The sequence below is a fragment of the Panthera leo genome, chromosome C1 (assembly GCF_018350215.1).
Source record: "Panthera leo isolate Ple1 chromosome C1, P.leo_Ple1_pat1.1, whole genome shotgun sequence".
Classification (NCBI taxonomy): Eukaryota; Metazoa; Chordata; class Mammalia; order Carnivora; family Felidae; genus Panthera; species Panthera leo.
The window spans coordinates 141,330,170-141,347,070 of record NC_056686.1 but is presented as its reverse complement, the minus strand read 5'-3'; the positions used below and the strand labels follow the sequence as shown (position 1 = coordinate 141,347,070).

Here is a 16,901-nt window from a genome sequence, read left to right as displayed (position 1 = left end):
TGTTTCAGTGGAAGGAGACTCCCTTCTTTGATAGGTTTTTCCCTCGTGTGTTCAGTCTCATCACCCCATCTTCTTGCCATTTTACCCATTTCCCAATATCAGATTTAATTTCTTCTATCATGGAGATGTGAGTCTGTTTCTCCTGATACCACTTTCACAAACTTGTCCTGCCTTACAGTCATGTGCCTGTCCTTCTTGTTGCAGAGGCTCTACACTGAAAAGTGGAACAAAGACAAGACCACCATTCACGTCATGCCAGACACTCCTGACATTTTGCTTTCCAGAATAAACCAAATCACCATGAGTGATGTAAGTAGATTGACAGCAACAAAGTGGGAGAGAAGGTTGGAGGGAACTAATATTTATGGGATGCCTCTCTTTTACATACCAACTGCTTCAAACTCAGGATTCCCATTCGAACCCAAATAACAAGCTGCAGGTGTTATTCTATTTTGTCATTTAGAAACTGTACAAAGCTGGCTGGGAAGAGGAGAAGAAGAAAGGATATGACCTGAGGCCTGATGCCATTCCAATAAGGGCTGCAAAAGCCTGTAGAGACATTGCCAGTGATGTAAGTACTTCCACTGGGCTTTCTTTAGGCTCAGCAAATGAGACACAAATGAGCCAAGTTCCTGTGCATATTCAAGAGCTGCAGTCAACTCTACCTAGTGTTGGTGGGATTATCATCCATGGAACACACAAGACACTTTCCTTCACCCAGTCCAAGGACCCTGTAATCATTTGTTCATTATTTGATGTAAAAAGTAACTGGGTCATGTTAAGACAAGTTGCTTTTAGAGTATTCAGATCATTTATAGGCAATCCTGGGTGAATGTAGGGATGCAATCTACACGTTTTACCCAAGAGACCCATGATCTGGCTCTTTCCTGAATTAAAGATGCACCAGGAGAAATTGTGCCTGTAGCCTTTTCTGATTAGACACCTGAGTGAGGAAAGCTGCTTTCTAAAGCACCCTAAAACAACTCATTTATGCATCTCTTTGATTAATTCTGAGATCATTTTCTTTCAATGGAGTCAAGTCTGGCAAGAAATTGGAAGTAAAAAGATTTTGTTCACAGCCCCCATGAGCTTCTCTCTAATTGTACAGTAGCTCTAAAACTGTACACCTATGACAAATCTCATGGCGTCTAATGAATTACATTTTGTTCTCGTTCCTTCACTAACTTCATCACCATGCTTTCTTTCCCATCCACAGTACAAATACAAGCAAGCCTATGAACAAGCCAAAGGGAAACACATTGGCTTCCGGAGCCTAGAGGACGACCCCAAGTTGGTGCACTTCATGCAGGTGGCCAAGATGCAGTCAGATCGGGAATATAAGAAGGCGTATGAGCAATCCAAGACCTCTTTCCACACCCCGGTGGACATGTTCAGTGTGGTGGCAGCCAAGAAGTCTCAGGAAGCAGCCACCAACACCAACTACAGAAATGTGATCCATACCTACAACATGCTTCCCGATGCCATGGGCTTTGAACTGGCCAAAAATATGATGCAGATTCAAAGTGATGTATGTGACAGCCATATCATTTGTAGAACATTTACTCTGGATAATAAGTGGATCATTAATGACCCTAAATCATTATGAAAATCCTGAAAGAAATTCATGTGTAGTTTCCCACCAAATTGTTTATATATATTTTTTAACTTAGATTGAATTTATTTATTTTAACAAAAGGGGATAAATTCTAGAAACTAAAGTCTTATTTTCCACCATTCTTGCTGTGAGGATTGTTGAATGCTGGATCCAGCAATCGCAAATGAAATTTTGTTGCAGAGAGCATGCTGAAGGAAACCTGTCTAGCAAAGAGAGTCAGAAGCATATGGCTTCTGATACAGAAGTAAGGGGAAAGGCAGAAAGTCAGATAACTTGGTAGCTCCTGCCCCTCACTCCTAACCAGCTTTCATTCCACTCCTTCCAACTTTGCAACTTGCTGATGAAACATTGAGGAGGTGAGGGCTGAGGCAGCTACTGGAATGAATGTGAGGAAGGAACAGAATTCAGCTAGAGAGACCATTTATTTGGTGGCTGTGAGAAGGGAATTTAAATTACAAACCAAAGGCAGGCCACACCAAGCATGTGTTTCTCTTTGGGAATATTTGAGCTGAGCTATTATGTACCCCACCCCTGGCAATTAAGTGCTCATATAAAACCAACCATGGCAGAGTTGTAGAGGGCAATATCAGAATTGGGGGGGGGGGGGGTGGACCAAAAAATTTGCATAGAGTACCAGTGAGGTTTCTGGCATACCTGAGAGAGTTGTAACAGTGGTGGGTGAGCAAAACTTACAATGAAAGAGAGAACCGGGGTCCCAGTGAGTCCTCGGTCAACCAAGGGAACTTGGGAATTTTTGTAAGAAAGGCCAGCATCATTCCTTTTCTTGAGAGAATAGTCATGTAGTAGTTTAGTTGGTATTTCTTAGCATTTTTTTCTTTAATGAAGGCATTGCGGAAAATAAATCACAAAGATATTACTGCTTGTTTTTAATTGTTCGTGCAAGAAAATGTGAAAAGATACTGTTTGGGGACAAAAAGAGTTGAAGTTTGTTATGCTGTTGGTTGAACACTTAGGGAATATTAAACACCCACTCATAGTCCTTGGAAGTTTGGGTTTCTCCTCATCCATGAACCTTTCCTCTTTTGCAGAATCAGTACAAAGCTGACTATGTTGACTTCATGAAGGGCATTGGATGGCTCCCTCTGGGCTCCCTAGAAGCTGAGAAAAACAAGAAAGCCATGGAGATTATCAGTGAAAAGAAGTACCGCCAGCACCCAGACACTTTGAAGTATTCCACTTTGATGGACTCAATGAACATGGTTCTGGCCCAGAATAATGCAAAAATTATGAATGAAGTAAGTCATTCGTAATGTGATAGTTCCTAAGCACCGGGAAAAAGCCAGGCATTCTTACATTTGACCTATGGGTTTTGCTAATAGTTTTAGGGCATCACAATGAATGTTTATTCAACTTTGCAAAAGGAACTTGTGGTTGGGGCGCCTGGGAGGCTCAGTTGGCTAAACATTCAACTTCAGCTCAGGTCATGATCTGAGGTTCATGAGTTTGAGCCCCGAGTTGGGGTCTGTGCTGACAGCTCAGACAGAGCCTGGAGACTGTTTCAGATTCTGTGTCTCCCTCTCTCTCTGCTCCTTCCCTGCTCATGCTCTGTCTCTCTCAAAAATAAACATAAAAAATTTTTTAAAAGGGGGGACTTGTGGTTAAAAAAAATGATAGAAGTCAGTCCTAATTCGTGGCCTCCCAAATGTTTAGTGAACCATTTTTCCCAACAGACATAACAAAATAAATATGAATTGTTTCTTTTCATGCACATTTTGTAACAAAATCTTGTTTGTCTAAGATGAAGTTGAGTAGAAGTTCATGATGCTGAATCAGCACATTGTTTGCCTGATAACAACTGGGTATTGCAGCCCACCCTGTTTCCTAGCTGCGTCAGTGGAATTGAAGAAGACTCTTAGATTATGTGGCTATGGTAGCATTTGGAGCCGGGACCTTCTGTGGACAAATCATGAGAGCAATTGTTCTCCCATCAGTAGTCCCTTGGATCATTAATTATTCCACCCTTTAGAAAAGGCTTACTGTATTTTTAAAAATTTGTTAGCCATAATAAATATCAGGACCAACAAACACATCAACCTGGTACTTCTCTAAGTTACAAATAATAAAATAATTGCAACAGCATTGTTGTGGATCACGATTTGAAATGCCATTGATTAGCAAAAGAGAAAAAAAAAACTATTTGGACTTTAACATTAAACAGTCACATAAAATTATGGTTCTACTTGTACTAGAGAGAGCTGTATTATACTAAGTCTCTGAGTAAATCCCTTGGAGTCTTCTGAGAAAGAAAACTGATTGGTCAAGATGACCGTTGCCTTTGATAGGGACTTGCCTAAAAGACAAGGCACAAATCTCAGTGCCTCTTTTAAGATTTAGTATTTAAACTCTGACAAGCTCACATAAACCTTTCATTTCTTTTTCAGCATTAATGATTTATTAACCATTTCAGAATAATGATGCTAAAGTAAGAATCTTCATCCTCTTACTGCAAAGTTGTGGAAATTATAGCCCAGACCTGCTGTGTGTCTTTAGGCAAGGTACATTGCTTCTCTGGGCCATAATTTCCTCAAATCTGCAACAAAAGGATTCAACTGATGACCGCCAAGATACCTCTCAGTGTAGCATTTGCTATTTCTATGATTCTCATCTTGGTATCATTTTACTTTCCATCTTACATAATCTCTACTGTCTTGTTTGAATGAGTATCTTTTCCATAAAAAAAATAAAATCGAGTTAATAAAAATACTTAAAATATTGATGTGTGTATATACATATACATATATACATATGTGTGTGTGTGTATATATATATATATAAAATGAGCACATTTTAAGATTTGTAAATACTAACTTTCCTTTTTTCCTTTTTTTTTCTTTTTTAAATTTTCCAGCATCTCTACAAACAAGCATGGGAGGCTGATAAGACCAAAGTCCATATTATGCCTGATATCCCCCAGATTATTTTGGCAAAGGCAAATGCAATTAATATGAGTGATGTAAGTGTAATCCCCCCGGTTTATTTGAACCAGTATAAACAAATAAAGTAATGTCTCAACTATGAAGAATGAATGTTTTGAAAATAAGAGGAATCCACAAATGACAATCTTTCTCTTTCTAACCTTGATTTGCTAAGAGTTGGAGCAGGCCTGTCAATGAGACTTGGGCCCAGCAGTTAGGAATCTGAAGGGCACTTGGGTTTTGTTTGGGGGGTGGGTATGCCTCCTCAAACTAAGAGACCTGGCAGGAAGAGAAGGGCTTGCCCCCTCCCTCTCCCAGGAGAGAAAAAGGAAGTGAAAATCCTAGGGCTCGGTTCCTGTGGTCTCTCTACCAAGCCTTTGAGATGGTCCTAAAGAGGGGGGTCTCAGGGAAAGTTAAATGGAAAGGGAAGATGAACATTTTGAAGAATTTGGAGCAAGCTCCATAACAAGGAATGTTCCACACTTAGTGTTAGAAAATGCGTAGGTGTTTCATTTCACTTCCTTTCTCAACCTAACCATAGTTGCTAGAAAATCTCCAATCCTACCAGTGTTTTTTCTTCTCTTTGAATTCCATAAGGATTTAGGATTGATGACTCCTTTTTGGATCGTAAAATCCACACAATTACGTGAATAAAAGTGTCACTTGCAAAACAGTGAAGTTTTCTTTTGTTCTAAGGGAATGGTTGTTTCGTAGTCTTTCCTTGACTCTTAATTGATAAAAACGTTATCAATTAGAATCTGCTGGGCTTTAGCGGTTTTAAAAAGCATATTTACAACCTAAGAGATCATTAGCTGTTTTTCTGATGGTTTCTTGAAGATAAGTTTGGGTTTGTAATAGACTTTTTCCAAACACAATTTTGTTATTTGTAAGAACATTTAGCCATTGAACCACCAAGGAAACATTCTGCTTAAAAATAAAAATGATGCCACAGCACTAGTGTTTACTCTTTTAAAATAAGCCCGGGCTTTTCTATTTAGAAGAAAATTATTCCCTTGCCTCTCTTTACAGAAACTCTACAAACTTTCTTTGGAAGAATCTAAAAAGAAAGGCTATGATCTCAGAACTGATGCAATTCCTATCAAAGCTGCCAAAGCCTCAAGAGATATTGCAAGTGATGTAAGTCTGCAGGAAAACACTCACCTTTGTTTTGTTTTTTTTGTTTTGTTTTCTAATTTACCAAAATAATAAGGGCTGAGTTTTGGAAACTCTCAATGGATAAAATATGGGGGGGAACAAAGCATGCCTACTAACAATGGCCTCCTATTCAATGAGTACCTCTTAGGTTTGCTCTTTTGTTGTCTCTGGTATTTCTGAAAAAAACAGAATGCTAACCACATTATGACCACATATCTTTGTGCTCCCCAGCTTATGAGATCTAGGTGAATTTGCTTTGAACTCCATCCCCAAGGCTATGGCCTGTAGAAATCCAAAGCCCTTCACCAAGCTTTCCTGCAGAAAGACTTGGATTGTTCTTGCTTCCTGCCTGTTAGGAACTGTCCTCCTAACAGGATGTCTCATTGTGTGGTGTACTAGGGGTGCTGATATTTTGGACTCATGACAACTGATTATTAAATAATCAGAAATTTTGCAAGCCAGTTGTTAAATTCTTGGTAGCTTGACATCAGCCATGGTGGGAGTATTTACACCACAGAAATTGACAAACACTGCAGATGAGGGCTTTTATCCCTCCAATCGCTGGTGTGCCAACACACCATTGCCATAACACATCACCTGTGGGAAATTCAGTTCTTTCATTTGGTTGTTTCCACAAGAAATCTGCTCACAGTGAGCACTGAGTTATTTGGGGGTAATGGGAAGAGCACATTTCAGAGCACTCTTTCCTTAGCCACTCCTGCAATGACACTTTCTCTCTCATTTTACATACTTGCTCTTCATCTTTCCTACCTGTCCATCCTGATGCCACTACTACATTGTCCTGAAATCTCCAAATTCTTTTCCCTCTATTATGCTGGAGTAATTTGGCTCCCCGAGCTCCTGCCCCCTAACTCACACACTCAAACTCACAAGAGACAGGCAGAATAAAAACTTTCCATGTATCAGGATCCTCTCTCTGTAGAAAGAAGTTGAGTGATAAATAAAACTTCTTCCCCATTATGCCAGTCTTAAGGGGAAAGGAGTTCTACAAATACAAAGCTACTCTAAAACGATATCCCATAACTAAGCTTATTCTCAACCGTAAAAGGCTGGCTGATGATTTCTTAGGGCAGCATTAAACTGCTTAGAACATTCTGCTCTTTTCACTCATTTGCCCTACTGAAGTTCTCTTTGACACTAACAACAGAGTATGTGTGGAAGGCAGTGTGGTATATCATCACAGGCTCTGGGTTCTAATACTTAGTGACCTTAGCAAGCCACTCACCTCCCTGGGTCTCAGCTTACTCACCTGTAACATTGGGGCAGTAATAATAACTTTGTAATCTACCTCACAACATATAGTTGTGAGTAGCAAGTTACACAAATAAATGTGAAAAATGTGTTTTATAAACTGTAGAACTCTACACAAGTATCACTTTTTATAAATACAGAATATTGACACTAGAATTCTTCTAGTCAAAAGAACTGCTGTAACAAATATTCTAATTTTTTCACAGTATAAATACAAATACAATTATGAAAAGGAAAGGGGGAAAATGTTTGGTTTCCGTAGTCTTGAGGATGATCCCAAGTTGGTCCATTCCATGCAAGTGGCTAAGATGCAGTCTGATCGAGAGTACAAGAAAAACTATGAGAAGACAAAGACCAGCTATCACACTCCTGCTGACATGCTCAGTGTCACAGCTGCCAAGGATGCTCAAGCCAACATCACCAACACCAACTACAAGCACTTGATTCACAAGTATGTCCTCCTTCCAGATGCCATGAGCATCGAGCTGACCAGGAATATGAATCGCATACAGAGTGATGTAAGTCTCTCTTTTTTCTGGGTGATGGTTGGATTCCTAGCCCAGGAATGGAGATCACAGTCTTCTATACTTTTGTGTCTAAACTGACAAAGGTAAAGTAATTGATAAGGTGAAGGAGAATTTGTCTCTTCTCTTTATAGAATGAATACAAGCAGGATTACAATGAGTGGTACAAAGGGCTTGGCTGGAGTCCAGCTGGTTCCCTAGAAGTGGAGAAGGCCAAGAAAGCAACTGAATATGCCAGTGATCAGAAATACCGCCAGCATCCCAGCAACTTCCAGTTTAAGAAACTGACTGACTCTATGGACATGGTTCTTGCCAAGCAGAATGCACATACCATGAACAAGGTAGGCAGCCATCCTTCTATTCAGGTCCTTCCATACAGCTCCCAGGAAGGCAGGGCTAACAGCCTCTGGTTCTTGTTTGGGGAATTTGGTTGGAGTCCACCACTTCTGGGCAGTGACAAACAGTTCCAGAGCATGTCCCTATATCATTTTCTTCTGCCGACTTCTTATTTCCCCTGTTTGGTTTTGGGTTTTTATGAGAGAGAGAGAGAGAGAGAGAGAGAGAGAGAGTGAGCGAGTGCATGAGCGCAAGTGCAGAGGGCAGAGGGAAAGAGAGAGAGAGAGTCAGTCTTAAGTAGGCTCCACATCCAGTACAGAGCCTGATGTGGGGCTCAATCTCACTACTGTGAGATCAGGACCTGAGCTGAAATCAAGAGGTGGACACTTAACTGACTGAACCACTCAGGTGCCCCATTTCCCCTGAATCTTATCATTGAGTTACAAATCATTTGTTTTTTAAAATTATTATATGTTAAGTATTTTTAATCCATTCTAGAAGATAGACCTACAATATTATTTTTAAAAAATCTGAGTTTGTTTTTAGTGTCTTTTCTGAATCATAAGCGACTTTAGTTACTAAAATTAATCTAATTCAAATTGAGTGCATTCAAATGGTCTGTTAAGTTTTTTTCTTTCCTGTGGGTCCTAAAAAGCTATTCAAATTTCAAATGTCTTTTTTCCCCCTAACTTCCTAGCACTTATATACCATTGACTGGAACAAAGATAAAACCAAGATTCATGTGATGCCAGATACACCAGATATTTTACAAGCCAAGCAGAATCAAGCTATGTATAGCCAGGTAAAGTTATAGAAAAATTTGACTTAAAACTAATTAAACTTATTAAATGATGTAATGGTAAATAATTGATGTAAATGCAGAAGGAATGGAAATGAATGACTCACACTGGCTAACTAGAGATGCTGCAAAATATGGCGGTTAAAAGGAAGGGCTTTAGCTGTGACTCTTTTGCTCCCTGGAGAGAGGCACTGTGCCTGTGTGATTTATCTCCGTACTCCTTGTACTTGGCACAGAATAGGAAATCAATAAATAATGGTTGAAAGGAAAAAATTGCATCAGACAGACCTGCTTTGGGTTTTGGCTTTTATGAATTATATAACATTGGGTCTAAGCCTTAGTTTCCTCATTCCTAAAATTGGGACCATAATAATGCTTATGACATTAAATTAAATTGCTGTGAAGACCAAATGAGAAATTTCCATGGAAGGCTCCCCACACAGTACCTGTGTTGAACACACACTAAGTCTGGATGACTTACAACTATTTTTATTATTATCCAGTTTTAACCCCCTTGCATCTATTCAATAAATTTCATGCATAAAGATGAATTCATTTATTGTGCCTCATAAAAGGCTTTTCAGTATCTACTACTTTTATCACTTAGATAATCAAAATTTTGTTACCTGACTTTTTTGGTTACCAATTTTTTTCACATCTGTGATTCAAATAGTGAGCCCAGACTGTACTTAACAGCAGGAGGAAAGTACCTAATATACTTGATATGCCCATATTGTGTCTGAACAGAAAAGCAACTCTAAAATTGTATATGTATCTCATAACTGAGTGTATTCTCAGAGTCAGAAAATTGAAGCAAAATCCTGTAATGCTAAGTCAGTGCTTCATAAAAACAGCTTCATTTGTTTTTATCCATATCTTTAGAGATAAGGGAGATGATAGAATCTGACGTCTACTCTCTAGGTAAACTGTTATTCAGTAACTCATTGGGGTTTTAGTATATACTGAATAATGCTAAATTATTTAATTTCCAGAAACTCTATAAACTTGGGTGGGAAGAAGCTTTGAAGAAAGGATATGATCTCCCAGTTGATGCAATTTCTGTGCAGATGGCCAAAGCTTCAAGAGACATCGTTAGCGATGTAAGTACTTGTTTGGCTTTTATGATATGTTATCTGAATCAGGTATCTTAATGCTGGTAACTATTTTTACAGATGGGCCTTACCTTTCAAAATGCAATACTATTTCTTCATCTTCTCTTATCCTCTTAGTTTACCAAAAATTCACTTTTCTTTCTTACTGATCCAGTATCAAAGAAAGGGTTTCTTCAATAGAGGTTGAGTCAGAGGACCTATAAGAGCCATTGTCACACTAACAATGAAGCAACAGAAAGACAAATAAAGAAACTGATCCCATTCACAATTGCACCAAGAAGCATAAAATACCTAGGAATAAATCTAACCAAAGATGTAAAAGATCTGTATGCTGAAAACTATAGAAAGCTTATGAAGATATTTGAAGACGATATAAAGAAATGGAAAGACATTCCCTGCTCATGGATTGAAAGAATAAATATTGTCAAAAGGTCAATACTACCCAAAGCTATCTACACATTCAAGGCAATCCCAATCAAAATTGCACCAGCATTCTTCTCGAAACTAGAACAAGCAATCCTAAAATTCATACGGAACCACAAAAGGCCCCGAATAGCCAAAGTAATTTTGAAGAAGAAGACCAAAGCAGGAGGCATCACAATCCCAGACTTTAGCCTCTACTACAAAGCTGTCATCATCAAGACAGCATGGTATTGGCACAAAAACAGACACATAGACCAATGGAATAGAATAGAAACCCCAGAACTAGACCCACAAACGTATGGCCAACTCATCTTTGACAAAGCAGGAAAGAACATCCAATGGAAAAAAGACAGTCTCTAACAAATGGTGCTGGGAGAACTGGACAGCAACATGCAGAAGGTTGAAACTAGACCACATTCTCACACCATTCACAAAAATAACCTCAAAATGGATAAAGGACCTGAATGTGAGACAGGAAACCATCAAAACCCTAGAGGAGAAAGCAGGAAAAGACCTCTCTGACCTCAGCCGTAGCAATCTCTTACTCGACACATCCCCAAAGGCAAGGGAATTAAAAGCAAAAATGAATTACTGGGACCTTATGAAGATAAAAAGCTTCTGCACAGCAAAGGAAACAACCAACAAAACTAAAAGGCAACCAACGGTATGGGAAAAGATATTTGCAAATGACATATCAGACAAAGGGCTAGTATCCAAAATCTATAAAGAGCTCACCAAACTCCACACCCGAAAAACAAATAACCCAGTGAAGAAATGGGCAGAAAACATGAATAGACACTTCTCTAGAGAAGACATCCGGATGGCCAACAGGCACATGAAAAGATGCTCAACGTCGCTCCTTATCAGGGAAATACAAATCAAAACCACATTCAGCTATCACCTCACGCCAGTCAGAGTGGCCAAAATGAACAAATCAGGAGACTATAGATGCTGGAGAGGATGTGGAGAAACAGGAACCCTCTTGCACTGTTGGTGGGAATGCAAATTGGTGCAGCCACTCTGGAAAGCAGTGTGGAGGTTCCTCAAAAAATTAAAAATAGACCTACCCTATGACCCAGCAATAGCACTGCTAGGAATTTACCCAAGGGATACAGGAGTACTGATGCATAGGGGTACTTGTACCCCAATGTTTATAGCAGCACTCTCAATAATAGCCAAATTATGGAAAGAGCCTAAATGTCCATCAACTGATGAATGGATAAAGAAATTGTGGTTTATATACACAATGGAGTACTACAGGGCAATGAGAAAGAACGAAATATGGCCCTTTGTAGCAACATGGATGGAACTGGAGAGTGTGATGCTAAGTGAAATAAGCCATACAGAGAAAGACAGATACCATGTGTTTTCACTCTTAGGTGGATCCTGAGAAACTTAACAGAAGCCCATGGGGGAGGGGAAGGAAAAAAAAAAAGAGGTTAGAGTGGGAGAGAGCCAAAGCATAAGAGACTTAAAAACTGAGAACAAACTGAGGGTTGATGGGGGGTGGGAGGGAGGGGAGGGTGGGTGATGGGTATTGAGGAGGGCATCTTTTGGGATGAGCACTGGGTGTTGTATGGAAACCAATTTGACAATAAATTTCATATATTGAAAAAAAAAAAGAGCCATTATCCTAAGATGCTATGTTTGTAGACATTACAAAGAAACCAGAGATTTCAGTTTTCCCCTGCTTGCCTGAAAACAATTTCCTGTTTTCTATTTGTCTATTTTAGACAAATCCAAAGTGCCAGTTAATAAATCAAACTCAATAACCTGATGTTGATAAATTTTTATATGCACATATTTAAAAATTAGCTGCCAGTTATTTTTATTTAACCCATCCTTGCATGTAAATAATTCTAAAATAGCTAGGGGCATAGAAAATTCAGGAAGTTTCAGGAATTTAGGTTTAAGGTCCAGAGGGCTTAACTTTCTCTTGGGTATTTGTTCTCCAAGGCCACTTTTGGTTATGATTGAAAAGGGTAGTTAATTTGGTAAATAAACTAGGTGTAATTCCTGTTGACTAATTAAATGTTTATAAATATTTGACTTAGATATTCTGTGTATAGATAAACATGTCATTATGTTAATTCTAAGAATTAGCCTCAAAAAATCCAGAGAAATTTGGAATTTCAGAGGGAAGAACTACCTCTTAAAATCTTTAAAACAAAACAAGGATTTGGGCTGGAGAAAGTATGTCTAAAGACAGCACCATGAATTCTAAGAATATAAGGGCAAATTCTGTTTACTTTTTTCAAGTTTTTATTTAAATTCTAGTTGGTTACCATATATGGTAAAACTGGTTTCAGGTGTAGAAATTAGTGATTTATCACTCACATGTAACACCCAGTGACTCTTTAAATCAGTTAATTTGTGGCATTCCAGAAATGTTAGAAATTAATTAGATGATTTATTATTACTTATTGGCTTGCGGGTCAATTCCTTATTTAAATGAATCGATATACTGATGAACCTACAGCAATAATGATGCTTGAATGTTCCCCCAGGAACATTTAATGTTATGTACTCCCCATTAGGTGAAGATGATTTAGAAACTGAAGAAATAGCATCAGTGATTTTCTCACTACACATTTGATAGGACCTAATTTCTTAGGTAATCTTTTGAAATCTTCCCCTAAAATTAACTTTAAGTGAACTTTCCCCCCATTGTAGAGATTATATCTCCTCTCAGTTTCAAATGGTTTTCATATTCTATAAAATTTAAGGAAATTAGAGCTATTTTTATGAGTACTTAATTTAATAAATTAGAATCATAGATTTTGGTTAGAGGATAACATGAAGGCTATTTAATTCAGTCTCCTACTCAGTGTCCTGCCTTCTCTCCATCTCCAAAAGATGGCCGTCTGGTCTATGGATACATATGCATATAAGAATTTTTGTGTCCTTCAGGGCAGGTCATTTCCTTGTTAGAGCATCTCTAATTTTTATTATATAGTTCCCTATTTTCAACTTGAATATGTTATCATCAACTCTAGTTCTGTGTTCTGGAACATCACAAAGGAACTTATTTCCTCTGCCACCTGATATCTCTTCATATTACAAGTTTCTTATTCTCCTTTGGTTTTAGAGTTATAAGTCCTACAATATTCTGAATATTCAATATTCTTTAAAAGTCCTTCACTCTACCTGTGATTTATTATATTTTTTTCATTACCCCTCTCAAGATTGGGCCCCAAAATGTAGTGTTGTTTTCTTGTTATAAGAGGTCAGGTCAGAGTAAATGAGCTTTTTTTCTTCTTTTTTAATTTTCTTAAAATAAAATTTTTAAAAATATTTATTTTGGGAAGAGAGAGAGACAGAGTGCAAGCAGAGGAGGGGCAGAGAGAGAGGGAGACACAGAATCTGAAGCAGGTTCCAGGCTCTGAGCTGTCAGCACAGAGCCCGACATGGGGCTTGAACTCCTGAACTGTGAGATCATGACCTGAGCTGAAGTCAGAAGCTTAACCAACTGAGCCACCCAGGAATACCCACAGTAAATGAGTTTCTGACCTGCTTTTATCTGTGCCCCTACAGAATCCATGACATTACTTTTATAAGAAATTTTATAAGATTGCCCGTATCAAGCTTATAGTCAACTTAAACTTCTGAGTATTTTTAATATACATAACCATGAAGCTGGGTAGAACCCAAGAGAGTAGAACCTAACTCCATGAAATGTAATGTGTGCTGGGCATCTAGCATCAAGTAAATGCTATCATTACTGTCATATTATTGTCACTATTACTACTGTCATCCAGCATTAATGCAGGTTTTTCCCAATTGATCTAAATACTGGATTTCACTTTTCTTAAATTTATGTAATTCATTTTGACACATCTTAGCAATATGTTGAGGTCTTGTGGAGTTTTCTTTCTAATCTAATATATTTAGCTATTTTTAGCTACATGTGCATGAAGATATGGATCCTGAACAGGACAAGTTTATAGGACATAACCATATGGCAAACCACCAAAAATCCTACTGCTTAATAAATTAATCTATGCTATTAGGCTTGTTCATAAAATCCTGAACCTTCCTTGTTTTTCTGCCATTCAGCCCATACCTTTCCATCATTTCCATAAAGCTATCACAAGAGCTTTACCTTTGTTTATCACAAATATTACCCTGAGGTCAATATACACAATGTCTAGCATATCATGGCATATATTTTTGCCCTTAGTTAGAATTAATTTTTTATCTTAACCTCTCTTGATAATGAACTATGTTGCATTTTTTTTTAGAAGCCTCTAGGTCAGTTTTCATATTTCATACTAAGTTAATATGGACATCGCTTTTCTCACTTCAGTTTTGGAAAATAAACATGCAAATAAAGCAAATTGAGTTTTTAATTAAGCTCAAATTGTTGAGCTTCACTTGACCTCTGTTTATGCTAATAAAAGAACTGTTTCCTTTGATTTCAGTTTAAATACAAACAAGGCTACCGCAAACAACTTGGCCACCATATTGGATTCCGGAGCCTGCAAGATGATCCAAAGCTTGTATTGTCCATGAATGTAGCCAAGATGCAGAGTGAAAGAGAATACAAGAAGGACTTTGAGAAGTGGAAGACCAAGTTCAGCAGCCCAGTGGACATGTTAGGAGTGGTGCTGGCCAAGAAATGCCAGGACTTAGTCAGTGATGTGGACTACAGGAACCACCTGCATCAGTGGACGTGCCTGCCTGACCAGAACGATGTTATTCAAGCTAAAAAAGTTTATCAACTACAGAGTGAGGTCAGTTTATTTTTAATTCAATAGCTTATATGTTGCCACTTGAGTAGCTATTTAGTCAGAGACAGAGAGTAAAAAGAGGAATTATTGTTGAATATCTAAAGTGCATCTGTTTGTAATACATAGAATCACTTGAGTTGTAGGTCCAGATGAGGATGGGGTTTTGATGGAGTGCCTTGTATTTTCACAGAATCTGTATAAGTCTGACCTTGAGTGGCTGAGAGGCATAGGATGGAGTCCCCTGGGTTCTTTGGAGGCAGAAAAGAACAAACGGGCTTCAGAAATCATCAGTGAGAAGAAATACCGTCAGCCTCCAGACAGAAACAAGTTCACCAGCATTCCTGATGCCATGGACATAGTTCTGGCAAAGACAAATGCCAAAAATAGGAGTGATGTGAGTAACTCTTTAGAAATAAATAGGAAAATTTATAGTACCTGATACCTGGTAGGAGCTCAGTAACATTTGCTTAATTAATTAGTAGAATAGCATAGCATATCATACCGCGTGGCACAACATAGCATAATGTTTAATACTTGGTTGCTTCATTTGAATTATCAACTACCCTGTACTGGATCATGTAAAATGAGTTAGTACCAATTTTTGTCACCTAAAGCTTTCTTTCTTATTTACTTGCCTTTTCTCTATTTATCCATCCATCCATCCATCCATCCATCCATTATGAAAATGAGAAAACTATTGAACATACTTTTTTTCTTTGAAATTTGAATGCATTAAAGGCCTAGATTTTGTGTTGTTGTTGGGACAGAGTGTTGAGAGGGCAGTATATTGAGTACTTTGCACGAACGAAGTAGAACTGTTAAAAAGAGTGTATTTTCTGCCAGGTGATTATAATGCATCTTGTTAAGCCAAATCAAGACAAGTAAAGAAGACATACGCATCTACATATGCATACACATATACATATATGTATATATATCATATGTGTGTGTATCCCATCTTCAAGTTATTTCCTTCCCCAGCACTGACGCCAGTGTCTAGCATGTAACTCTCAATATTTATTGAATAAAATAAATGAAAGATAGTAGTGTAGAGTAATTCTATGCCAAGAAGGGGAAAGATTACTCATCATTGTTCATTGAGAAGCATAACTCTGAAAATTACAGAAAGTTGAATTATGTGCACTGAGATTCTGGAACTGATAAGAAAATTTAAATTTATATATAATAATTGGGTCTTAGAAGAATCTGAATACTTACAATATCTATATATTTTACACATATCGTATAAATGTTTATATAAAACTCGTAACTAGTTTACAGTAAGCATTTGATAAATTGTAGCTGCTCTTTTCCCAATCACCCCCTCACAGACTCACAATGTTTACACCCAAAATCTATAATAAATGCTAACCTGTTAGTTTTATTGTAAATATTCAAGTTTTCATCTCTTCTCTCTGTTTTTATGATGGCAACTTGAATCCAGCAAGCTAATAAAGCAACAAATTTATGTAAAACATCTCCCCTTTTGGAATCCAAGTTTCTTTGTCTCCATGAAGCAGAGCTGTTTAGAGAGCTCTGAACTAATAAGGTGGCTAAGAGAAAAACCCTCAGTCATGAAGTTTATCAACATTAATGTCTCACAACAGACCTCTTCAACAGTGTGCCCTGGTTGTAGGAAGGCTAAGACACTGATCCCCTCAGGCCTCAGAAGAGGGCCACTTGATCCTTGAGCCTACTCTCTGTCCTTTTGAATAGACCCATACTTCTATCTCAGCATAAACAAATATTAGCATTTTCTCTGTTTTTCAGGGATCAGGGCAGGGGTTGTGGTGAGAGTGACACATGCCATTGAGGAAATGGTCCCGTTTAGTGGTTCTCAGCCAGGTATATTTTTGTCCCACAGGGGACATTTGGCAATACCTAGAGACCTTTGCCGTTGTCACAACTTGAGGGTGGCATGCTACTGGCATCTAGTGGATAGAAGTCAGGGATGCTGCTAAACATTCCAGAAATGTACAGAACAGCACCCCTGCAACCA

At 38.2% G+C, this 16,901-nt stretch overlaps 1 protein-coding gene across 1 annotated transcript in view; it reads left to right on the top strand.

Annotated features, from left to right (window-relative positions):
* Positions 1-16,901, top strand: part of NEB (nebulin) — a 223,788-nt gene that overhangs the window by 56,358 nt on the left and 150,529 nt on the right. The window contains exons 41-52 of the mRNA XM_042948758.1: positions 205-309; positions 464-571; positions 1,217-1,528; positions 2,665-2,871; positions 4,485-4,589; positions 5,581-5,688; positions 7,185-7,496; positions 7,637-7,843; positions 8,536-8,640; positions 9,630-9,737; positions 14,594-14,905; positions 15,093-15,296. Of these exons, the coding sequence (XP_042804692.1) occupies positions 205-309; positions 464-571; positions 1,217-1,528; positions 2,665-2,871; positions 4,485-4,589; positions 5,581-5,688; positions 7,185-7,496; positions 7,637-7,843; positions 8,536-8,640; positions 9,630-9,737; positions 14,594-14,905; positions 15,093-15,296 (2,193 nt within the window). The remainder of the gene's footprint in view (positions 1-204; positions 310-463; positions 572-1,216; positions 1,529-2,664; positions 2,872-4,484; positions 4,590-5,580; positions 5,689-7,184; positions 7,497-7,636; positions 7,844-8,535; positions 8,641-9,629; positions 9,738-14,593; positions 14,906-15,092; positions 15,297-16,901) is intronic.